Source organism: Neolamprologus multifasciatus, chromosome 19 (genome assembly GCF_963576455.1).
Source record: "Neolamprologus multifasciatus chromosome 19, fNeoMul1.2, whole genome shotgun sequence".
Taxonomy (NCBI): domain Eukaryota; kingdom Metazoa; phylum Chordata; class Actinopteri; order Cichliformes; family Cichlidae; genus Neolamprologus; species Neolamprologus multifasciatus.
Window position 1 is genome coordinate 18,497,796 of NC_140457.1, and position 25,759 is coordinate 18,523,554.

Here is a 25,759-nt window from a genome sequence, read left to right on the forward strand (position 1 = left end):
TTCATAAAAATGTGTGTGTAATAATCTGTAAACTAAAGATAATCTACCTGTCAGGGCACTTTTTCCTTGAATCTCGCGAGATTTCAGAACTGGAGCGTTGTGGCGGCGAGAATACACTAGTGAGACTGTGGAGTTGTTGTCGGAGAGAGCGAGAGGGGGGGCAGATAGAGAGTAGAGAGGAGGGAAGGCTAGAGTGTAAAATAAATAGCAATAGGAAGAAGCAATACACGAAAGTTATCATGGCATCGGGGGACACCCTGTACATAGAAACGGATGGCTCAGAAATGCCGGCCGAAATAGTTGAATTGCACGAAATCGAAGTAGAGACAATCGAGACCACAGTTGTTGGAGACGACGGTGAGCACCAGCCTATGATCGCCTTACAGCCTCTCGATACAGATGATCCGAACTCGATTCACCCGCACCAGGAGGTGATTTTGGTGCAGACGAGAGAAGAAGTGGTGGGTGAGGATGACTCCGAACTGCACACAGATGATGGTTTCGAGGACCAAATTCTTATCCCAGTGCCCGCCGTGGAGGAGGACTATATCGAACAGACTCTGGTTACTGTGGCCGGGAAAAGCTCGTCAACAGGCCGGATGAAGAAGGCTGGAAGCGGAAAGAAATCGGGCAAAAAGAGCTACCTGAGTGGGGGAGAAATGGGCAGAAAATGGGAACAGAAGCAGGTCCAGATAAAGACGTTGGAGGGGGAATTTTCAGTCACTATGTGGGCATCGGGTAAGTTAAGTGAATTCCTGCAAGCTGGCGCCTCGCTTTGTTCTCAGGATGTGTGTCGTGTGACTGGGCCCTGCTGGGGCCTTGTCCTCCGCCAAAGTAGGAAACATTTCCCAACTCCGAGCCACTTAAACTCCATTTGAAATGTTTTTGTTTTTATGGGAAGCCATGTTTTATGTGTCGATGGGCGCCGCCATATTTCCCCGGTCTAGAAAGTATGGCGGCCCGAAAAAATGGCGTTTATTTGGCCGACGAAGATGGCGGCGAGAGTGGGAGCGAGTGCAGCTAACTCCGCTAGGCCGCTGTGGCGCAGTTCAGTTCAGCTCAGCGAAGTCGGTGGAGGTGGTGCATTCAGGAACCCCTCAAACATTACAGTTTTTCCCCTTTAGTCACGCGTTTTTAGTCACATGATTTTAAAAATACAATAAACTGTGTATTTTGTTTCGGAAACTGTCATGTTTTTTAATTCTTTGCGTGAACCCTAAAAAGTGTGATTTTATCAGCTTGATATAGAAACTTGTTTTGAACTGGCTATTCAACACATGGAGAAAATGAAAATTGAGATGATTAAAAAAACACATCGAGTTTTAATTTAAATTTTATTTGGAAAACATTTTTTTCGTAAACTTTGTGCAGCCAACCTCACATTACTTGCGTTTCTACAGTGAATCGTTATGTAATTAACGCAAAATCTTTTCAATTTTCTGTTTTTCCTCACATTTTATGTTGAATAGACTGTCACATAAATGCACCATTCATACTGTTTGGAAAACTGTTTATAGTGTACTTTTGAGATTAAACCATTTGCAACTCAACAGAAATCACCTATTTAGCAACAACCGGATTTTCCGTAATATTTAAGTAGGAAATTAGTGAGGGCACATTGAGCTCAAAATGCACTGCTGTAGTTATGGATTTCTTTTAAAAACTGTCCCTCTATCTTTTAGATGACAAAAAGGACATAGACCACGAGGAGCAAATCACAGGAGAAAACTCTCCTCCAGATTATTCGGAATACATGACAGGGAAAAAGCTTCCTCCTGGAGGCATCCCAGGCATTGATCTGTCAGACCCCAAACAGCTGGCAGAGTTTGCAAGGTAAGTGGTGATAATGTTGAAACACAGTGCAGCTTTCAAAACAAAACTGTATTGGCTCCATGAAAGACAGACAAGAAACACTGCTGAAAACTCTGCAGACCTGATAGATTAGATGCAGTTTTGCACACTCTAGTTTTGTTTTGTGTGAAGTGCAACATTGAGCATAAATGCAACTTCACTTTAACATATGTAAATGCACTGTATGCATTTACATATGTTAAAATGCTAAAAAATAGCACTGTATGCAAATAAATGCTATTATTAAATGCTAGTTTACATGCAGCTACTTCCATTTCTGTTGCAGAATGAAGCCGAGAAAAGTAAAAGAAGACGACGCGCCCAGGACGATAGCCTGTCCACACAAAGTACGTGTGCTCTGCATGTTGCAGCTCAGAAGTTTGCTGATTGCTGTATATTTGTTATGACACCTCTTTTGAGAATATGCAAGTGTGTTATGCATTGGCATGCCTTTATGTGCAAACAAGTTAAACTGTGTTTCCTCTTCCCTGTCAGGGATGTACCAAGATGTTCAGGGACAACTCTGCAATGAGGAAACACTTGCACACCCATGGGCCTCGAGTGCACGTCTGCGCAGAGTGCGGCAAAGCGTTTGTCGAGAGTTCGAAATTGAAGAGGCATCAACTCGTACACACGGGAGAGAAACCTTTCCAGGTGAGGTCTCGCACGTGGCAGGCTGTCAGTTATTTGGCTTTCTCAGACAGCCTGCAAATATTTACTTTGATTTAATAGTAGGACATAAAAATGCATACGGAAGTGTTTACCTTACTCGGCTGGGTTTGTGTGTTTTAAGAGTGGTTATATGCAAATTTTGCTATTTCATCATAAGGCTACTAAACTAAGGTATACGTGAGCTAAGTTGAGACATGAAGTAGCATTAACACTCTCTCTGTTTCTTTCCCAGTGCACATTTGAGGGCTGTGGCAAGCGGTTCTCCCTGGACTTTAACTTGCGCACACATGTGCGTATTCACACTGGAGACCGTCCGTATGTTTGCCCCTTTGATGGCTGCAACAAAAAATTTGCCCAGTCCACCAACCTGAAGTCTCACATCCTCACACACGCCAAAGCCAAAAATAACCAGTGAATGAGCTGCGCTTCAGACGAACGACAACACAAGGAAACACTGGAGGATTTGACCTGTATGTCCGCTCCTTCGACAGCCAAATGATCCCTTGGCCTGCTTTGTTGTGACATAAGAAGTCCCTTTGTGTTGCCTCTAGGGTAAAACGTTTAAACGGAAAAAGGCGTCTTCACAAACTTTTTGATACACGGAGGTTTTCAACAAGCAACTTGTGAGAACCCCGAACCCCTCAGGCCTCTTACCCTACTTTGGCTCTACCTGGATGGAACAACTTAACAGTTTCTTCTTGTGGAGATATTATTTCATGGATCTGCACCCAAGAAACTTATTTATATCTTAAGACGAGCAGTTTAAAAAAAAAAAAGAAGAAATTTTTGCAATATTCTTCAAATTTGCGTCAATCCTTAGCAATGACACATTTTCAATTTTGTACTTTTCCCCAAGTGTGCATATTGTACACTAATGAACAAAGCCCTTTTCAGACATGGGATCTGTGAAAGTAATGGCTTTCTGTCCTTCAGATGTAGGTCATTTTTATGTTTATGTTTTTCTCAAAGTTTTATTTAGATACACGCATGACAGTGATTGGGAGAGTCGCAGTACGCATGCAGTACTTGCCCTTCCTGGAAAAGCCTTGTTGACTCTGTGACAGCAGGTTTTCTCAGGATCGACTCTTTTCACTGTGTTTTTAGTTTCTTCTGTCATTGTCACTAAGAGCAGGTTGTGTGTATATGTGCTGCTCAGAGAGCTGCACACAGGCTCAGAGAAAGAGAGATGTCTCTTCTGTTTATTGAAAGAGGAAGGTCTTGATCATAAATTAGAACCTGATTTTGGAGAGATTTGTATGTATTGCTGTTGAGGGCGTTCCCTCATGAGTTCAGCAACTCGCAAAGTTTAAATGGAAACATGCACAGTCAAAATCACACAGATGCTCCTCTCTTAATTTGACTGCATGCATTCAGATTTGTCTTGAAAAGTTAGAAGTAAACGTTTCCAGGTCCGACCTAACGAGATTGCCATTTAAGTTTAAGCGAACATAAACTTGGGCAGCTGACGCATTCAGGTGCCCTCAAAATTAATGAAAGGGATTGCATGTCTGAAAGGGGCTGTAGGCTCTGTGGTAATGTATGTAGTCAGATTGTCTCTGTAGCTCTTCTTCGAAGAGGTTTCGGTTTGTTTTACCTCCTCCCTTTCTTCCTCATGAGTGTGTTTCGAGGATGTGACTGGGTGGTCTCTGCATATTTTCATTTTCTACAACACAATATCCTGTAGATCATAGACATGTGATTTTCAATAGTAATCAGTGATTAAAATGTTTCCCCCTTGCACTACCAATGCAAAACGGTGTCATTTGTTCTCAGTTTGAAATCATTCTCAAATATTTTATACTTAATTTAAAAAACAAAACTAAAACCTCCATTGTCATATAACTGGGATACTTGTACATGTTTGATATTATAGAATAATAACAATGTAACAGGTTAACTTGTCGAAGTCTTTCACAGGGAATTACCGAACTTTGGTTTCCTCTTTCATTCAAATAGAAATAAATAAGTGGAACTTCTTTTTGTTTAATCCTTTTCCATAGTGCGTACACACAAATGGTAGTTTTGTCATCTTACAGCTTGAACTTTTGCAGTTACAAAGGTTCATCTGTAAAAATTAGTTTGTCGGCTTGTTTCTCTTTGTGTGCCAGGATACTGAAAACAGTAGAGGCCAGAGGCCGTGTTCACATTTTCATTGGAAATGACAGGGCAGAATTTTCAACTTTAACCAGTTTGTATAAGGTCTTTAGTCATAACCCACATCTATTACATTTATCTATTTACACTTATTTTCAATGCATAATTTGCAGATTATTCTTGATTAATAATGAATTAAAATGTTAGCTTCAAAGTGTGGCGATTGATGAATTCACCCACAGGTAAATGATGATTGAGACTGGGGGGAGACAAAAATCCCTGAGAGGGTTGTGCCACAAAGGCTGATTGTTGTGAAAGTCAAATATGTAGCTCCGGCTCCTGTGGCAACCCATTGTGACAGCCAAAGGAAGCTCTAATAAGCTCACATTTCCAAACTGCAACCATCATAACATACTTTCAAACATCGAGGATAATACTGAACACCCATCTGACATTTTGTTGTACATAATCTGGCTTTAATCAGTCCACAAAAATAGTAAAGGCAGTGCTTTCACAACAAGTACAACAATGCTGGTGGGTAGAATTGCTGAATCACTTCAAATCCACATATTACAACACATCTTGTCATTTCACAGCAGCAAATCAAGATTTCAAAGGTCCTCTTAATCAGCACACCACAAAGTATGTTCCCCTTTTTAGTGCACATACATGAGCGGTGTTTTAAAAATCTCAAACAACACGATGACTTGTACCTAGTTTATCCCTGCCGAGTAGTTTGGAAGTCTCATTCCCTGTACAGATCAGATATTAATCCAGCTCACAATCATTAACAATCAACAGCACTATTTTAAAACAAGCTGTGCATAAGAAGTGATTACAGTATATATTTCCACCTTTTCAATAAAGTCATTTAATCTTTTTGCATAGCCAACTGTACGTCCTCACTGTGTATCTAAAGGGATGGATGTAAAGCCAAGAATATCTCAAATCTGGGTCAGTTATAAATGCAGTGGACAGCAGAAAATGGCAGCTGTAGTGCAGTATTAAAAAACTACCACTATAATTATCCCTGACAAACATACTTGAACAGTTTGAAGCCTTAAAATGAGACGCAATGCAATTATCCTTAAATGATTCAGCAAACAAAAATCTTTAGGAGTTCAATAATCCTTCAACTTCAAACGTATACCTGAATAAAACCAAAAGAGGCAACCTAGAGTATAGCTATTCGACCCTTTTGCCTTTGGCATTGTGTGTCTGGCGTCTACTCTCAGAGCAGGCGCTGGTGGGTTATTTGCAGCTAATCACTCAGGAGGACAGCCAGCAGGGCAGGATAGTTTGGCGTACCCCAGCCGGTAACAGGATCCCACGAAGGTGCGGCACAGAAACCCTGCCCTTGAACCTGCTCGTCCAGACAGCCATAGTGGCAACCTTCAGTTACCTTGAGACAAAAATGAACGGCATTTAGGAACCAGACCTCGACCATGGATATTTGGTTTCTTGTTTTTTAAAAATGCCTTAGTAAATAACCGTCATAACAGTAGCAGCGTAAACAAAGCTTGTTTTTCGGTTAAAGCGTCACAGTGTCTATGTCATGTAATCTATACAAGTGGAGCATTCTTCAATGGTTTGGTAACAACAAGAGTCCTCCAATAATTACTTCAAGTACTTATCTACAGTAATAGCATAATTAGCTGCACTTACATCAAATAAGGCCTTTCCATTCAGCTTATAGAGTCGGGGGTTGAGGAAGCCCAGGGCAGGCAGGCCCTTCATGAAACGTTGATCATTGATGAGGGAAAGCATACCTCCGACTACAGGGGTTGATGCCTGGATGGGTAAGCAATGCATGTGAGATGCAATGAGCCACAAGAAGCAGACATTCAAAGCAAGTGATTTAAGGTAAGTGCTGACTGTTGCAGGTGCAGCAGGTGGTGAATGGGGGTGGCTACACTCTGTAAACACAAACATTTCTTTAACTGAAATAAACCTCCCATGATGTGTAAGGCTTTTGTACCAAATGCAAAGGAAGCTGAAGAGCGCAACATGGGGGAATGAAGCATCACCCTTTTAGACCTTCACCCATTTTAAAGCAAATCCCCTACAGCTATTGAGTTTGCCTGCTCAGATCCATCCTAACTGCACAGAGTCTGTTCTGAAAACTACAGGTGCAGGTATGTATGGTATAGATAAATGTATGTACAGATGTATGATTGTGCATTTTTGTTGTATGCATATCAGTGTGTAGGTATGAATGCACTTGTCTTACTCTATATGAGCCATTGGCTGGTGATTTGAAAGTCAGATGAATATTTCTATTATTCATTAGACAGGACCAACTCCATTTCAACCATAGAATCTGTGTTATTTATATAGATATTGTCTAATATATTTGTTATGTTGCTTCGATGAATGTCCATACACGTCAAGTGTACTTTGTTGGAAATAAACTTATCTGTCCAAAAAAACTAAACCTGCAACATTTTAGGAGCCCATAGAGGAAAAAAGGCACCAGCTTCGTTTAGTCTGTCAGTTTGCCCATTGGGCTAATTTTATGGTTCTTCCGTTTCTTTTTTCCTCCTCTGCTACATTGTCAATTCTCTATTTGCTACAAAGGATACTGACCGAGGTTCCTGACACCCACGGGACAGGCACTCTGTTGCTGACCACCCAGTAATTATCAGATAGGGCAGCCATGTCTGGGTAAGCCCTTCCGCTGGTATTGAAGTATGACTTAGGAGGGAGGGATGCCGCTACAGTCTTTAGATAGCTATTCACCGCAGTGGTCTGTGGGAACACACACAGAGCACAGATAGCACTGTTTACACTGACTTTTGGGAAAAAAACACACGATGATCACTGGATAAACAAATGAACGGAGATGTATCATGTATCACTAAAGGCTGATGATTTTACCTGGTAGTCGGGCATCTTAAAGATGTTGCTGAAGCCTCCACCACTGATGGAGTCTGTGACTTCATACGTGACCTTATAGGGGTTCTTGAAGGATGTGCCTCCTACTGTAGTCACATATGGGCTGGAAACAAGAAGCTCTTTAAATATGATTTTTTTTTAATATAATAAACTATCTGTTGCAAATAATTACACGCTGCTTTAGTTTCACAAAACTGGAGTTGATGTTTTACCTTGAGGCAGGGAAACTGGGCCTGAAGGTGTTTTCTTTGCCCAGATGTCTGCATCCAGCACCACTGTCACCTGAACACGACACAAGATCAGGGTGATTATAAGTGAGGTGGCAGGTAATGGTGCAGTAAATCTTACTAATGACTGGCAGCCTATTGACTGTTGCTTTGGAGCCGTGATAAAAAGCAAGCAGAACAAAAAGGTATCGCGTACACACGCCGTGCCATCAGGGGTTCAGTATGAAACAATGGTGCTGTATTCATGTTTCAAGTGACATAATGATCTGACAATGAGAGTGACTTTACAATCAGGCGACATATTGCCAAGGAGACAAAGCCTCTTATTTTCTTTACACCTTGAGGCGACTTTTGTTGTGATTTGGCGCTATATAAATAAAATTGAATTGAATTGAATTACACGATCAGGTTTTTCTTGGGCCTCTAAAGAATTCCCCAGTTATTCAAGTCAAGTCTCATTTTTAACCAAGGTCACGAAAACCACAAAAAGTATCACAACATGTCACACACATGTTACTGTTACAAATGTTACTGTTATTACTGACCAGAAGCAAAGAGCAATGAGATTCCTCTGACGCCGGCCTTCATGAACTCTGTGTTGATGCGCGTCATGTAGGCTGCAGAAAGACTGTCTTCATCATCTCCATAGCTGATAGTGTGAACCCAGGGCAGGTCAGTCATGTTGCTGAGCAAAATCATCCACAGGAGGAAAGGCTCCTGGGACTCATGGCGACCTGGAGGCACAGCAGAACAATTTAAAGGGAAAAAAGAAACGTTACTCTGTGTGGAGGTTGTTGTTTTTTTCTTGCTTTAAACTTCAAGCTCTGACCTCTTTGCTAAAGGGTTTATCATTTCTATATCATGATTTTGTTTTGAATAATCTAAAAATAGAAAGACAAAGTCTGAAGTCTCTCTTTCTCATACCTGGATTAGTGAAGACCCAAGTGGAGATGTTTGCCCCTGTGCTCATGATGTACTCTACATCCAGACTGGCCTCTATACCAGCTTTTCCTCCCCCCTGGGTTCCTACAACTCGATCCACCTCAGACCGATGCTGGAAGCCACCACCGAACATGGCCATGAACTCAGCCAAGTCGGCGGGATGGTAATACTGCTCCAAAAACTAAAAGAGAAAGCAGCTAGCTAAAGTGAAAAATTACACCACGTTATAGTCAGATTAAAGACTTGGAGCTGAAGGTTATATGGCTAGTTGCAACATTTAACCTTTCATCCCTTAAATAATAAGGTGAGTGTATCATACTTGAGCTACAGCTTGGCTGTTGTTCTGAACTGATCCCACATCAGCTGATGTTAGATTGTAGCGAGTCCTTAAAACAGCAGGAGTCACCCCGAGGTGAAACCCTGCCTTAGACTTCTGCTTCTTGCTGAGATCCAGTCCCTTAGGAGGAAGACGGTGAAGTCCTCCAACTGCAGAAGCATACACACATAAAAAAAAAATTCAATCCCACATCCACTTTCTTAACCACTTATGTACGTTATGTACAGCAGTGTCAATGCAGAACCAAACCTAATCATATGAGATGTTCTCAGAAAGTTCAAAGACTTTGTCATAAAAAATGACGAAGTCTTTGAACCCAAATATGTCTCCTCACCTGCATCCCCAGCCCACTTTTAGTGTAGTTTCTATTTATTCCTTTTTTGATTAGTCACTGAAGTGCCATTCTGACCACTTGCACATTGGTATTTACGATTTCAACAGAAATATCCAAGAGAAACCCACAACTTCTGTGTAAAAAATTACCCTGTGGCTAAGCACCGGGACGCACACACCAAGCAACAGTTTCTAAGGAAAAAGTGAACAGTGCAGTGGTTAGCAGTGTCACCTTACACCAGCAAGGTTCCTGATTTCAATTCTGGCTGTACTTAAGGTGGTTAGAATAAAGCACTATATGATGATTAAAAGTGTGATTTGTAGGACTTTAACAGGTCATTAACACTGCAGAAGCGGTGAATACATGTAAACACACACACACACAGGTCAGGGTCAAACTTGGGTTCTACTGTAACACCCTGAAGCTTGTGAGGGAGAATATTTGGTGCCACACTGGAGCTTTCTTGGCCACAATGACAATTTAAGTAACCACCCGAAAATTTAGGCCCTATGTGACACTATCCTCTTCCCCAAAATAAAATTCCTGGTTAAAAAAAATGTAATGAAAAGGTTATTGAGGATCCAGTGGGCAGTAGTGACATCTATTCAAGTGGACTGAACAGGACAAAGAAGCGATCTAAAAAAAAAAAAAAAGAATCCAAGCTGGAGTATTTGCAGCAAAATGTGAGTAGGTGTATTTTTTTTTTTGCAAGCAATCGTAGAACTTTATGACCTAGGTCTAAAAAACCAAACATAATAATTAGCAGCTTTTGAAATGGAGCTCACCAAAGTCAAGGTGATGATGAACATCATCGGGAACCGAGTATGGAGCTGAAGACCTCACTAAATAATGTCCATCTCTCATATAACGGTGAAATCTGCTTCCTGGAAGTAACCTCTCTGCAGTCCTGAGGGAAAAAAGCAAACAAAAGAATTCAGTACAACTATCATTTACTGTCATTACCATGCAAACACATGCAAGTCCATTTATGTGTGTTTAAAAAGGAAACAATGTAAAACAGATAAACTGGAACTTCTAGTAAGTGAAATCTACTCCTTGTCTCAGCCTTGATTTATGAATTTAATTTTACTCCAGGTCAATGTCTGATTTTTTTTAACCCAAAACCGCATAAAGAGGAACTATATCACAAGATACAAGCATTAGTGGGAGATTTACACTGCTACAGAACTCGTGTTGAAGAAGTGACTTTGCGCTTTAACTGTGTCATGAGCAAGTGAGTTGAGTAAGCAGAACAAATGTTGCCAAAGAAATATGCTTACTCTGCAGTCATGGTGCACTGCAAAAAGTCCTGAGTGTGAACAGTAAGGCAGTTTGTAATCCCATGACTCTGCAGCCAGCGATGCACCACCTTTTCGGTCAGGTCAGAGGGACGCACGAGGGAGGCTACTTCCTCCAGACTGAGATGCTTACCTGGAGTGCAAACGAGCACAGGTTAACGTTTAAAGGAGTATTTTTTTCTGTTTTTAAAATGTAAAGGTTGCAGTCGGATAGATCCATACCATACTGAACTGAGTCAGGGTCTGACACCAGCCTGAGCTTTTCCTCCAGCAGGTGAACATTCTGCTGCTTTAGGGCAAAGGTCAGTTCGAGCTCTTCTGTGGGACCAACCCGATCCACATGAGCCCACTCCTGTGGTATCCTGTGCAAAGAGGAATAAGATTTTGAAAATGTATTTTAACAGTCAGAAATTAATGGCAAGCATTAAAATGGCTGGGAGACCTGGTATAACAGACTTATTAATAAACACAGCACCCAGTAATTAATTACATATGAATTATACCTCACTTTACAGTCTATAGCTAGCAGAAATCCAGATGTAACTTAAAGTAAATAATACATATGATAACAGCTTTAATATTGTATGTTTGCTCACAAGACATCCTGGTCTGACTCCAGATATCCACTCCAGACCACCGAACTGAATAAAAAGGGCAAGGAGAAGACCAGTCTGCTGGAGAAAAGGAGAAATCACAGGATTAAAAATCAGATACACCCAAAACAAACCCGGAAGTTTTGTCAAAACTACAATTAGCAGCTAGTGTTATTTCAGGTCGGTAACAAAAGATGTCTTGGTGCATCTTTGACGTCTCAATGTGATTTAGGTAAGAGGGTAAAATTAAAATCATACGCACTTCTTCCTGCCTTCATGCACACATAGTGTTATGCTAATGCTACATCTATTACAGAAAAGCGCTGTTTAGTTTATTACAGCTTTAACGTCCCACGGCCACTTTAACCTGCTACATTAGCAGCAGCTATAGGTCACCAGTGACGTAAAAAACGTGGGTTAGCTACGTTTAAACAGTTCACGGTATCGCACTCTTCATTATTTATGTAAATAAGCTCTGAAGTTATCTAAAGCACTCACAGTTTGTTCATGGTGTCCTCTCCTGTTTCAGCTTTCCAAACTCAAGCGACCAGGTTAGTGTATGCGCACTAGTCATGTGACTTTCTTTTCACGTGATCAGCAACCGCTGCCCCCCACCCCTTCTCCCACCACCACCGATCCTTTAACATGTTTGTAATGTAGTATGTTCTGCTAACTTTTATTTTTGATTTATTTATGTTTGTTTTGTTTTTTTTACTGCACGTAAACGCTGCTCCTTAACAGTATTCAAATAGAAAAAGCAAACTGGATTCAAATCTGTGTCACAGCTTCACTTTTGCTGGTTTGGAGGCAAGTTTTGTAAATTTCCTGCTATGGTTTGGATATTTCTGTTCACTCACACTTCTCCTTCACCACTGTGGACTTGGAATGAAAGGAAAATTGTCTCCCCAACTAAAAGCAAAAGAACAAAAAAAAAAAAAAAAACTAGCTAACTTAAAATAACTAGACGGTAGAAAATAATTAAAATAATATTGCAAACTTAAAAAACCTAACTATAATAACACATACCAGTGTGGAAAGACTAAATTGAATAATACACATATTTACTAAGTTTGTATTGTAAGTCTGGTATATTTCTGTTGTGGTACAGTACTGTGCAAAAGCCTGGAGTCAGCTCTCATATCTCAATATTTTGCTTCCAAGTACCCAGTCCTTGTACCTGGCCTTTTTCAGAGGAATGCTTTCTTTGTTTGTTAAACCACTTAACACTGACTTATGAATCGTTCAAAGATAAAACAGGCACTTAAGTCAAGGGCTGAACCAGTGTTGTGTCTACACATAACAGACAGGTCAACAGCAAAGAACCAATTTTAAATGGTTTCTTTAGGCACTTTGTTACTAGCAGCCTGTCACTGTAGAACTAATCCTGAAGACTACTTGAGCACATCAAAACCAACAACCTCTGTGCAACTAAAGCATAAAACAATAAATAATTAAGAATGGGGAAAAAAAAGGTTTATTATAAGTAACCCTTTGGTATATTAAAAAAAAAAATGCAGATACACAAAAACTATATTTACACTATATTTACAAGGATGTACTGCAAGACAGCAGCAGTTCTTTTTTATTCTCTATTAAAATTGATTTTACATTTGCAACTATTAAATGTAGACCACATTGTCTCAACACAAAAATATTTATACGTTACAACATTGGAAGTTATGTACATTGAAGTGGTGAGGAAGACTGGCAACAGATGTTTGGCTGTTCACGTCTCAAGGTGGGGGGATCCCACCTTTCCTCTGCTAATTTTGACTCATTTGAAGAATTTCATATTTAAAAATAAAATGAATAACATGACATTTCATTTCTGGCTTTGATCAGTCGTTATCTGAGAAGTAGAAATCCTCCTCTTCTTCACTTTCAGACAGCGCCTCATTGTTTCCAGGGAACATCTCCCAAACCACGAATGTATCGTTTTCTAGTGCAAAAGAGGGGAAAAATAAATAAAACAGGTGGTCAAAGACAAAAAACCAAAACTCTACCTGTAAAGTTATGAACTCTTTTCCTTTTATCTATATATTCCTTTTGTACAACTGTTACCTAATTTTTGAGGACACTTACCCGTGTTGCCACATCTTTTCATTGTTCTTTTAACTGATGGTGTGGGTGTGAATCTCTGTAAGTCAAAAGAAATACAGTGTTGTGTGAAACAAACTTCCATGATGAAAAATGTCACAAATTACGCCCAATCTGTTAGGAAAGAAGTACCTTTGAAGGAGGTGGGAGCTTGCAGGCGTTAAACTGATTTTTTTAATCCTCTTCTGTAGTTGATACACGTACTTATCGTCATTGTCCCTTTAAAATCGAGGCAAAAAATTAAGTGAAAATGTTGTTTTCCCTGCACTCATCTCATTTCAGGTTAGAACAGACGTTCGCCCACCTGTTTGGAGAACCCATCATGCCTGGAGTGATATGCAGACACTGAGGAGTCTTTACTTCAGGGAAACGTGCCGACATAGGGGTCAAGGGTTCCAGGTCCGACACTGCCAAGTCTTCTTCGTCCTCAGAACACAAGGAAGGGAGCTGTGTGTCGAGGCACGGTCAAGAGGAATGGTTAGTTGTTGTTTAGTGTAACGACTACTCATAAAAAAACCTGTGAAAGGGAGACAAACCTCAAAGCGCTTGTTCTGCATGTATTCAGAGCTGAAAACGTCATCAACATTGTCTCTGGGCATAGTCTCCAAAAACTGACGCACTTGCTGTTTTCTCTTTAGGGTTCCCACTCGGGCTGATATCACAGGATGATCTGTAACCAAACACAGGCAGATAGGCATCACCGGCTAAGGCTATGTAAGGGTGTTAAATTTGTGTATACTTTGTTCAAATCTGTGTAACAAAACAAGCTCTAGACTGTATTTAAATTTTAAAGAGAAAACAGTAGATCAATAATGAAGGTACCTGTTGGCTGTATGCCTAAAATTGTCCCATTTTACTGTATAATGGGACACAAAGTAGTGAATAGTGAAGTAATTCTTTTCAATGCTGGAAAAATATCCCTCAAAGTTATTAATGAAACACCTCCCTTAAAATGGTACACAAATTAACTAGCTTGCACAGTCGACATCCCAGAAGTGTCTATTCCCTACCTGGAGCTTGGGGCGGCTCAACCTTTTTCTTTTTGGGTTTCGTGGCTTTCTTAGCAGGACTGTACGATGCTCCCTGGGATGTGTGCTGGCTGTGGCACTCTTCTGCAGAACGGGTTCCCACCATCCGTGCTACCTTTGCCCAGTAATTTGCCATGTGCTTAGGATAGTAGGACACAGCCCTGGCAAATAGAACATAGAAAAACACGATTATAACCACAAAAGAGCGACAAGGCTTTACTGAGGATACAAAACTCACTCTTGTAGTCTCATTAGCTCTGCCTCTGTCCACTTATCCTCATCGTGCTCCGGCGGTATGCTGCCCTCGTTCGTACTGTGTTTCTTGCTGGATTGCGTGGGCGCAGCCAAAGTCTTTGTGGGTGCTGGTGCTCTGGTGCATTTGCTTGACTTGTGTTTTGGTTTGTGCCTCATCAAGTTATCTGAATCTTCTGACTTGTCGGATGAGGACCCATGTTTTGGCTGAGGCCTGCTACGAGCATTTCTACTGCTTTTACTGTGCGCTCCTTTCGTTCCCCTGCGTCTCCTCGTGGATAACTCATCGTCCGATGACAGATTCTGGGATGTTTCATCACTCACTGGGGGAGATTCTAGGGGATTTGTGATCCGTTTTCTTGTATTTACTCTCTTTGTAGGCCTGCGAGTGGCATGTGACCCATATTTTTGGGACTTCAGTGCTGAATGCTCTCCGTTATCTTTTTCCTCTTCAGATCCTGGTGAGTTGTTTGCTGCAGAGCTGTGGCTCGACTTTGACTCCCTGTGAGTGTTCCTGCTGTCTTTACTGTGTCCTCGCTTCTTCCTCTTAATAGATAACTCATCTGATGACAGCTGCTGTAATATTTTAACTGATGGAGTTTCTGGGGAATTTATGACAGCCTGTTTACTTTTAGATAATCTTGCTGAAACACTACAGCTGCCCTGTGACTGTTTTTGTGACCTCTGTGCTGAAGACTTTTCATTATCTCTGTGGTGTTTTAGGACAGTGTCCACATGTAGTTCTCTTTCTTTAGCAGGACACTTTTGGCCAGCAGGTTCGAGAAAATCAGAGTGATTCCTGTCTGGTTTAGCCTTGACTCTGTTGCGTCTGTGAAGAGGAGCCTTGACCTTCCTCAGTAGTACTGATGCCTCCTTTTCACCTAGGATCAGAGAACACCGTTTTATGCAACATGTACTTTAAAATCTCACACTGCTATGACTAAAGCTCCAAGAGCGTCTTTACCTTCACTGCAGGGCAAGAACACACGGACGGGCTTCTGCGACATCCCTGTAGACAATGTTGCATTGACCTCCTGTGGAATATCAAAATGAATATAGTTGAAGTAACTCACCCTTAACTAGAAAGTGCATTTTCTGAAGAAACTGCAGTGTGAATGCTTGAATCTGAATGGATGCACTGAAATGAATTAATTGCTGAATTTAAGTTTAAAATGTTGAATGAGATGAAAAATACAGAAATTTTTGCCTGAAAACAAAAGTGCTGAACAGCTAAAAGCTGACATTCACACAGAAGAAGTTGGAAAATAGCTGAAAATGTTTTAATTGTAAATTAGAAAAACCTAAGAAATGAGAAAAGGAAATTTAGAGTCAGAAAACATCTGAATGAATATTAAAAGTTCATATTCTTTGAATCACTGAATGACTAAAATGTGATCCCTCCACTTGGATCCACACAGTTTTAAAGGTTTACATCTCTGAGCTTTGAAAGACACGGTGGGTGCTGTGCTATAAATGTTAAAAATGAGAAAAATAGAAGCACACATGTCCAAAAGAAGAGGAATCTAATGGTGTTTGAATGGTTTTCCTAAATTGAACGGTTTTGAAGGAGATAGACGGCGAAAAACGTACGGAAAAGAAAATAATAATAAAGATGTAGAAGAACAATACTGTGAATGCTTTTCAAGCATTCACACTAATTATAACACACACAAGCCCAACTTTAGGTGCTTACAGAGTTGCAGATGGAGGTATTATAACATTCATGGATGGTAACGTTCATGAACGCATCTAGAATGACGCGCCCTCCTTTCCAGTACTCCAAAGGTGGTTTGATTACTCGACCGCTTCGAGACACTTTCATGCTAGAGGAGGAGGCACCCATGGGAGGGCAGGATTCAGCTAGAGAGAATTAACAGAGAAAGTAAAATTACTTTATTGTAAAAACAAAAACAACAACAATTTATTCATGCTCCCAAATTCACTAAAAAAACAAACAAACAAAAAAAAACCACATCACCAGGTTTGTATCTTGTACTCACGTGTCATAAAGGAAGTTTGCTGCTTCAAAGAACTGTTGATGAGGGAGGCCCCCGATTTTTGCTTCGATTTGATACCACTACTTTCACTTTTCTTCTGACTTCCTCTGCCTTGGTTGCTACAGGAAAACAAAATTTAGGTCAACAAATCAATCTAGATAAATTATACAAAAAATAATTAATTTAGTCACATCCCCCTGCAAAAACAAACACAATCTATTGACCGCAAGAGCAGGGATGTGAAATTAGTGTTCTTACTCTCTCGACTCTGTCAGCATCTTGTCGTAAAGCGCCTTCCAGTTAGGAGGAAAACCCTTTTCAAACTTTTTCAAAAACCACCTGGGAAACTCTGGGGGAAAAAAGAAAGAGTAAATCCATGTAATACCATGCATAGGACTCTCTCTATACAGCTTTGCTTCATCCTTTTATCCATTTTTAATTTCTTCCCACGCACAACTGGAAAAAGGTTCAAGTCGGCTTACCGGATTCAACTTTCAAGTTCATCTTCCCAACCAGGATGTAAACCCTGCCGGAGACGGTCTTTATCATAGAATTAGAAACCCTGTGCATGATGACGTTACTGTTCCATGGTATGTTGTCTTCCCTGGGAGGAAATGACCAGCAGTTAACTATGAACCTCATAAAAATCTTTTGGATGAAACCAAAAAAATGTCTAAGTCTAATGTCTAAATGTCTATCAAATGAGAAAAGCGACCTGACATCATGTCATTCTCCTCATTCACAAAGTTCAAAATTACATCAAACAACACTTACCCGTGGATTCCATCAACAAAGAGGCCCTTGCTGTTCTTCCTCAGGAACCACTTCTTGAGATAAATCACACTCTCCTACCAAAGGAGGGAAACAAGGGGACAATGATGAACCAGAGAAAACTTGTATAGGGAAATGCAAACTGCTGCTGACCTACTTTTTCAATTTGCTCTTGAAATGTATCAGTAACTGTTTTTCTTCAAACAGCTGGAGTTTTCAGGCTCAACCGACAAAAGGCCTGCCATTTGTTCACTTATATTTCATTAAGAGGCATTTGTTTTACTCACGCTGGGGAATGTTGCTTGCTTAGGCCACTTCTTGCACTTGAACACAGCTTCTTGTCTCTTCGGAATCAAGATCTTCGGAGAATTGAGCACGAGCGGGTCTTCGAGCAAAACGGGCTTCGACAACGCAGCCGAGGTCAGAGCGTCAGCTGAGGCGGATGACTGGCAGTCAGCTGACTCTGATATGCGCCGGCTTACAGGAACATCACTTTCTGAGGTATTTGTAAACACACTGTCGTCCCTCTCACCAACACTGTGAGGTGTGGAGAGAGGGCTGTCTTCGGACTTAAGGGAGTTACCTATGGGAAAGATATTGTGCCATAAGCAAAGGTGTGTTGTGCACAGTGACCTGGGAAAACTCAAACTATATCTATAGAAACTGCTTAAACCGGATGTGCTGCTTTTTTAACACCATGGCACACTCACCTGCATTAAAGATGTCCCTCGTGGCATTGATAGCTTCATGAACTCCCCGCAGTTCCCTTTTGCTTTCTCTCTCCTTCATATAAGCAAACATCTTAGCTGGAGACATTATAGGAATTTTTTCCAAAACAACACCACAGCCTGTTTCAAAACAGAAGGAATATTTTATTATTATTCAATTGTAGGCGTCTACCAGGTGATTTTTATACACCTCTATATTCTGATGTAAGGTGGGGAAAGGCAGGAAAAAATGTCTCACGTCTCTCTGCCACGGATTTTCTTGGTGTAAACATGTCTTCGGGGATCCTCTCTGGTTGGTCAGTGGAACATCCTCTGATGTTCATCCAGGTGCTGTGGGTGTTCTCCTCGCTGAGAGCAGGGGCTTTCCTCTGCCGAGGCTGACATGTGAGTTCATTTCTCACCTCCTCAGTGCTGTTGACTTTGTTAAACTCCTGCTGCTCCCATTTTCTCTTTCTCAGCCTCTTCACCATGGGGGAAAAGGCACTGGCTGTAGACAGGGGTTTGTGGAGAGGAACGCATTCTTCATCAGAAGCAATGCTCTTGCAGTCACTTTTGACAGGTTGAACCTTCAACGGAGTCCTGCTGGACACGATGAACCGATCCGAGTCTCTGACCTGAGGAGGTTCTTTGTGGATATGATTAGTCAGAAAGAGAGGGTGAGATACGGCTGTCGACTCCAGGAAACGTCTCTCGCTTCTTGTGCATCCAAGTCCCATTTCAACCACTGGAAGCGTTTCCTCCAAAGGCTTGCGGATAAAGTCTGAATATGAATACAGGGAGGTTTTCTGTGGACTCTTAATGGGCGAGAGAATCAAAGGCTGGGCTTCGTTGCCGAACCTCTGATTCTCATCGAACTCCTCGGTCACCCAGATCCTCTGCTGCTGCTTCCTGGGCGACTTTAAATTAACTCTGTGCTCCTCTCGAGCGTTGTTCGGTGGACCGTTGTCGTCTTTTGCGCACATCGCTTCCTTTTGCACCTTGGATTTGAGCTTAGCAAAAACTTTGGCCGGAGATTCAAACTGCGGTTTTGTCTGTTGTAATAAATGAAAATACGAAGCCATGGTTCTCAAGCTGAAGTTACCTGACTGTAGACCCGAGGCGTTAGCTAGCAGCTAACGAGCTAGCCCGCAAATTTTAAATTTCTAATCTCCGCCGCCTTTGGCTCAAACCGTGTGACGTACTTTCACAACAAGTACGTCACTGCCGCTCATCTCTGGAGTTTTGTTTTTATGAATAAAACTTTATTTAAAAGTTTGAAAACGTATTCTTGCATTCTGTAAGGTTTTTTTTTAAAAATATATATTTTATTATTTAACATGAAAATACAAATAAATATGATACTTTTATTACTCACCAAAGGTTGAGCATGTAAAAAAAAAGTAAATAATAATAAATGGATAAACGAAGAACTATACATATATAATATTCAATATAATTCAATCTAAAAATGTCAATTAAATTTAAGACTAAAAAAATGATAACCAGTGTGATATGACTTCAGAAAAGTAACTGATAATTAATTTCTTTATGAAGAACTTTTAAAAAAGAAGATGACTCTTTCACGTGATACATACAGAGAGGAGAATACTATAACGCAATTAGTATGCACAGGTCTTATTTATTGTACTCTTTTTATTGTATAGCGATTTGTGACAGTTTTGCTGTAAAACACGCTTAATAAATAAACTTTACTATCTTGATAATATGCATATACATGCAAAAATATGCAAAACCTGACCGTTTCTGTTGTAACTCACAGACAGTTCGGTGATTTTTTTAACCCCTGCATTTTCTCCCCTGCAGAGGGCAGTAATGAGTACAGAACCCACAAAAGTCCAGGGAGGAAAAAACAGCAAAGAAGAAGAAGGTGCCTTACCACGCAGGCGCAATCTTAGTGACACTACCGTGTGGAGTGTGTTGTGCTAAAAATTAATAGGTGGAGAATTTTTTTTTGTATTTCCGATAACGGTACACTTTAAATGAATGCGCGTGAATAACAGACTGCTGCAAACATTGGGATATAAAGTGCTTTTGGCTGCCTTCAAACCGACGTTGAGCGAGTAAAGTGATGCAACATGGCAGCAGCGGCTGTCAATAGGGGCTTTCTTTCAGCATTAAGGACTCAAAGTTGGTGTCAGACCCGAGGACTTAACTCGTTAGCTGAGAGGACAACCAGTCGTGTCTCCTCTGCTGTGATATGTAACCATGAGGCTACAGGAGGACACACAAGCCTGGACAGGAGAGCTCAAGCTGGGGAGAGAAGAAGAAGAAACGGTCGGGACAGCAACAGAAGCTCCTCTTTGCTCACCTCTGTGTCGGTGGGTTTGGGGCTCTGTGGTGCGGTGCTTCTGGACACTGAAAAAGACCAAAAGGGGGACAAAGAATTGGCAATATCCCGGGGATTTCTCCAGCACATCCTCCCATCGGCTCAGTGCGCTTCTCCCTTCAAACCAGACAGCCCCCGATTTAAGTACAACTTCATTGCAGATGTGGTGGAAAAATCCATTCCAGCTGTGGTGTACATTGAAATCGTGGGCAGGTGAGTTAACTAGAGAGTTGCCATTGACGGTAATAAATGTCAGTGAGTTTTTTTTTTCTGTGTCTGTGTGTGACTTATTCGGTTATGTTCCTAAATCAAGATTTCAGACAGCTGTGAGCGCACACACTGGAGATAAGCACTCAGTCCCAGAAGCTGATCTTACTTGCCCGGACATGTACCAGAAAACACGAGAAAAGGGGCTTTTTGGTTTGTTTGTTTGTTTGTTTGTTTGTTTGTTTGTTTGTTTGTTTGTTTGTTTGTTTTTGTTTTGTTTTGTTTATTACAGATGTAACAGAAAAGGACCCAAAGCATTTGTGATTTTATTTTCAAAAAACATCATCAGCTGCTGATATACTTATAGCAGTGGATAGACTTGTTTTTATCAGTAAGTGGAATCAGATGAAGTCCTGACAGTCAATCCCCACCTTTACTGTTTGTGTCACAATAACCTTTTACTGTGTGTGTTTAACTTGAGCAACAGTTCTCATAAAGGAGATCTGCTTTTACCCATTTTCAGTCCAGTCCTTTTACCTGACCTTTTTCCTGAAGTTTTTTTTTTTAAATTGTTTGTTAAGCTACTTAATGCTGACCGATGAAGCTGAAGTAACATTAAAAAGGCACTTAACTCACTGGAGGAATAATGGACAACTTGCCTGAGAACCATTTTTTGAATTGTGTTTTAGGCACTTCGTTACTGCAGCTTGTCAAAAAAACACATAGTTTGTTTTTTTTCTTTAACTGAATCTATGCAAAATGCCAAAGATAACAGTTTGAAAAGCATGAAGTAGTATTTTTGAATCAAGATGACTCCAAAAAGCTATTAGCTGAAAACATGACACATCTCAGCAGTGCCTCCTTAAAAAAATTGAGGAACCTGGACAAGTGGAGGACGTTTCCTTTTTTCTTTTTTTTTCTTTTTTTTTTTTTTTAAAGAAGAAGTGACAGGCCTGTCTAACAGTCTGTCTAAATGAAATTCAAAAGAAGACAAAACCCAGCAAAGACCTGACACAAGACCTGAGAGATGCATCTTTAAAACACAGTGCACTGCATTTCAGCCTGTGATGTTGGGGATGTCAAAATTTATGCAATCGCAAACAGAAAAGTAGCGTCCGATCTTGATGCTACATTTCTGTTAGCATTTGCCAATCCATCTTTTGATTGGTGACAGCTCTATTTTTTATTTATTTGTTTTTGTTTTCAGTATCACAATGATGTCAAACCAAATCAAGCATATCTGGATAGAAAAACAGAAAGACTATTCCTGAAAACTACAAAAAAAAATTAAAAGAGAACTTGGAGTGTGTTGATGAATGAAGGTGATCACTCCAAATATTGACTTTAAAACTGTACAAACACCGTTTTGTACCTCATGTTCCATTACTCTATGTTTGCACATTTTTCAGTAAAAACAAGGAACTTATATTCCTTTTTCCTAGACACACATAAAGAAATGAGGGGTGGCTTAAGACTTTTGCACAATACGGTATCTCCTGCCATGATAAACTAACCCTGAGGAACCAGGTTCAGTAAGATAAGCTGCATTTACTTCTTTACAGACACCCGTTCTCAGGACGAGAGGTCCCAGTGTCAAACGGCTCCGGTTTTATCATCAGCAGCGATGGTCTCATCATCACTAATGCCCACGTTGTAGCCAACAAGCGAGGCGTCCGTGTGAAGCTCACCAATGGAGAGACGTACAATGCCATTGTGCAGGATGTCGACCCTGTGGCGGACATCGCCACCATCAAAATCTCTGCGAGGGTGAGCAAGAAAATACAGGCCAGTCTCAGTGAAAGGAGCTAAACTAGCATGTGTGCTTTCACTACAGACAGAGAAACACAGAGCTTTATTTCAGATGCTCTTTCTCTCCCCTGACATGCAGAACCCGTTACCCACTCTCACACTCAGCCAGTCGTCTGACATCCGACAGGGAGAGTTTGTGGTTGCCATGGGAAGCCCATTTTCGTTACAAAATACAATCACATCGGGGATTGTCAGCTCAGTGCAGAGAGGCAGTAAGGAGCTGGGCCTGTCCAACTCCAACATGGAGTACATACAGACCGATGCAACCATTGATGTGAGTACTTGAATAGAATATATTTAAACTGGAATATGTTGATAGTGTATTTTCTGTGACTCAGGCATCTCCTGTCGTGTTTCTAAATGCCACATTTGACTAATTGTTTTTCAGTTTGGAAATTCTGGAGGTCCCCTCATTAATCTGGTGAGTCACAAGTCCTGTTTGTGTGTGTCACTCTCACACCCTCTCTCTCTTTGTGATGCAATACAGTGGCAAAACCGTTGCCTTGCAGCTTGTTTCCGATTGATGTGTTCTAGTCTATTGAAGTGTTTATTTTAAGTCACACAGCATGCAGTGCTGGAATTAAAGTGCTCTCCAGTAAGTAGTCATAAAATGTGCCTTGATTTCAGCCACAGGTATATACAAACACATGCTGATTGGGCTAACACCACAGAAACTAAAACCATGATAATACTTTGAGTGTTTACTGAGCACACCCATTAAACACTCAGTGTCCTGGTGAAAGAAGTAAATCCAACCTAGTCAACATTTACAAGGAATTCCAGACCATTTTTCCTTCCAGAGCTACATTCAGCAGAGCTTTATACATGCTGTGGCTCTCATTTGTTGGTAATAAAAACAAGTCTATACATAAACACGTTTAGTCATTGTGGTTCTATATTCTCATAAATGGAACAAATACATGGTGTTAATGTAATGAAAATGGAAAGTACTAAAAAATAATAAGGAATAATCTGCTGTAGAGCAGACACATGCTGTAAAGGATTTGAATTAATTGTAATGTTGATCGGCTAATTTATACTGTGTGCGTGACCTTCACTGAGATACAATAAGAAAAGTTCTAATTTATTTTTTCAGATGTTTCTCAATTCTTTTGTTGCATCAGGTAAAAATGAGTTAAACGCAACAAACATAAAACTAACATGTGCTGTCTAATATAATAACACAAGCAGCCTTTAAAAACCTTAAAGATGCATATTTGTTGGTTAGTAATCCCTTTAAAATTCTCTCCCTTGACCCTTGAAAAATTCTGCTGATCTTCAGCCTTCCTGGCATTTTGTATGATATAATCATAAACCTGAAACTCCATTTACTTGCCATACTGTTCACATAGGAACAATGCAGTCTTTTTGCCTCATTTGTTCAAATGTGTTGCATTTGTTCCTTACTGTAATTGATGAAGGAGTAATCATATTTTCAGACACATTTATTCGTATTTGTGCATCATTAAAATGGCTTCTCTTGCTCTTTTTTTCCACTGAAGGACGATTTCTTTGCTTGTGTCAACAGTCTGTTAAGAGCGTGGGGTTGATGTGCGATTAGCCCGAACAATTTAAATGGCCAAGTCATCTCAGTTGATGATGCGCCAGGTGTTTGTTGAGTAAATGTTGTTGGATCTGATCTCATAGTTCTGCATATCAGAGTGCCTTATCTCTCCTTTTATTAGGATGGTGAAGTCATTGGTATAAACACCATGAAGGTTACCGCTGGCATCTCCTTTGCAATTCCGTCTGATCGTGTGAGGCTTTTTCTGGAGAAAGCAGCCAAAAGAAAAAGTAAGAAAACGATCAAGAATCAAAAGCAATGCATCGCATCTTTTTATGTGGCTTTCTACCTCATGGTGTTATAAAAATATGTTAGAAAACCTGCAGTCTTTCATGAAGTTCACACATCTTTTCTCACCTCTCCCAGGCACTTGGTTTCATAAGGATGAGCAGCGGTACATTGGTGTTATAATGCTGACGCTGACGCAGAGGTAAATGTAGCGAGCGATGCCCCGTTAGAGCAGCAGTGCGCAGTGTTTGATCTAAAACAAGGTGTTTTCTGTGTGTTCCTTTAGGATCATTGCTGAGCTGAGGTTGAGAGACTCATCTTTTCCGGATGTGACTCACGGTATCCTGATTCACAGGGTAATCAAGGGCTCTCCAGCTTACAGGTAAGCATAAAGGATGTTTCTTCTTTCAGATCCTCAAGTTCAGCAACTTATATTGAGGTTGCTTTAATCTAATACATGTGTTTGTGGTTGTAATTAAGATGCAGGCATATGTGAGATGTTTGTACAGACTTATAGTGACATGGTGCACACAGAATAAATTTTTACTTTTGTCGTTATTGCTGTATTAAGGGGAATTTACAGTGGCTCTGAGGGTTCAAATGCATAGCAACTTAAGAAAGCACCAGGAAATAGATGAAAAACACAAAATCGAAGTTGAATGAAACACAGTAAATGTAGACAAAAAAAATCTCACAAAACACAATGTTTTTGGGGACACAATAATGTGACGGACAACTGCAGAAGTGATAGAAACCAAAACGTGCGAAGGATTGCACTGAGACATCAGGATTCATCTGTGTGAAGAAAAGGCAAAGTTATGTCTGTGTTAATAGCAGTAGATATACATTATACGTTTGTTTGTTGTTGTTGGTATATAATTGTTGTCTGTCTTGTTTCAGAGCTGGCATGCAAGCCGGAGACATTGTGCTGGAGATAAACGGGGCCAAGGTGAACACCTCAGAGGAGATCTATCAGGCTGTCCACAACAGCGACAAAATCACTATGCAGGTGCAGCGAGGACAAGAGACACTCCGCCTTCACATAACTCCCGAGTATATAGATTAATGCAAACCTTATGCATGCATTATTTCATGTCAGCCGCTGGACAGAATCAGTTGTTAGCTTGTGTACACCAGAAAACTGTGAAACCTTACAGTGACTGTGTTCAAAAGAAAATGTTTGCTGTTTAATAAATTGGATTTTATGTAAGTTTTCTTATATTCTCCGGTATTTCACTAACATTTGGAGAGGTGTCAGCTTACAGTGAATGTGTAGGCATTTTAGCCATAGTAAGTGTTACCTGTTTAAAACTACTCTGGTGCAGTCTTCATGGTGTCATTTTTCATTAAATGGTAAAAGCCATGCTCACTGTTTATTCATGGAGGGGTTCTCAGTGAATTCTACCTCTACTTTCTTACTTATTGCTCAGAGTAGCAAAACTTGTGTCTCTTGTAATGATTTGTGTCCAAAATGCATTATTTGTAAAATAAAAGCTCACGGAGCCTGAG

At 40.5% G+C, this 25,759-nt stretch overlaps 4 protein-coding genes across 5 annotated transcripts; 2 read left to right on the plus strand and 2 right to left on the minus strand.

The window, feature by feature from the left end:
- The first annotated feature begins 115 nt into the window (after nt 1-115).
- Nucleotides 116-4,277, plus strand: yy1a (YY1 transcription factor a). Its single transcript, XM_085143158.1, has 5 exons — nt 116-738; nt 1,683-1,833; nt 2,138-2,198; nt 2,347-2,505; nt 2,756-4,277. The coding sequence occupies exons 1-5, from the start codon at nt 240-242 to the stop codon at nt 2,936-2,938; spliced, it is 1,053 nt and encodes a 350-aa protein (XP_084999284.1). The 5' UTR covers nt 116-239; the 3' UTR covers nt 2,939-4,277.
- tpp1 (tripeptidyl peptidase I) lies at nt 3,307-11,852 on the minus strand. Of its 2 annotated transcripts, none has more exons than XM_085143156.1 (13): nt 11,742-11,852; nt 11,247-11,324; nt 10,873-11,012; nt 10,633-10,783; nt 10,138-10,259; nt 9,001-9,167; nt 8,664-8,862; nt 8,285-8,473; nt 7,725-7,794; nt 7,495-7,615; nt 7,204-7,365; nt 6,283-6,408; nt 3,307-6,019 (listed from the first exon to the last, which is right to left on the minus strand). In XM_085143156.1, exons 1-13 carry the CDS (start codon nt 11,750-11,752, stop codon nt 5,879-5,881), a joined length of 1,677 nt encoding a protein of 558 aa, XP_084999282.1. In that variant the 5' UTR covers nt 11,753-11,852; the 3' UTR covers nt 3,307-5,878. The 2 variants fall into 2 exon arrangements, with proteins under 2 accessions (XP_084999282.1, XP_084999283.1); XM_085143157.1 differs by having other exon boundaries at nt 11,247-11,321; nt 11,742-11,841.
- A 957-nt stretch (nt 11,853-12,809) lies between these two features.
- On the minus strand, nt 12,810-19,304 carry mis18bp1 (MIS18 binding protein 1). Its single transcript, XM_085143148.1, is given in 17 exon segments — nt 12,810-13,182; nt 13,326-13,380; nt 13,473-13,510; nt 13,513-13,559; nt 13,645-13,787; nt 13,877-14,010; nt 14,351-14,529; nt 14,607-15,501; nt 15,585-15,654; nt 16,314-16,480; nt 16,621-16,736; nt 16,876-16,966; nt 17,100-17,221; nt 17,392-17,465; nt 17,676-17,971; nt 18,099-18,236; nt 18,355-19,304. Coding segments are annotated over 17 exon segments (3,489 nt in total). The 5' UTR covers nt 19,178-19,304; the 3' UTR covers nt 12,810-13,081.
- A 652-nt stretch (nt 19,305-19,956) lies between these two features.
- On the plus strand, nt 19,957-25,758 carry LOC146496402 (serine protease HTRA2, mitochondrial-like). Its single transcript, XM_085143203.1, has 8 exons — nt 19,957-20,655; nt 22,212-22,416; nt 22,538-22,732; nt 22,847-22,879; nt 24,144-24,252; nt 24,389-24,452; nt 24,537-24,632; nt 25,151-25,758. The coding sequence occupies exons 1-8, from the start codon at nt 20,192-20,194 to the stop codon at nt 25,314-25,316; spliced, it is 1,332 nt and encodes a 443-aa protein (XP_084999329.1). The 5' UTR covers nt 19,957-20,191; the 3' UTR covers nt 25,317-25,758.
- The last annotated feature ends 1 nt before the right edge of the window (nt 25,759 follows it).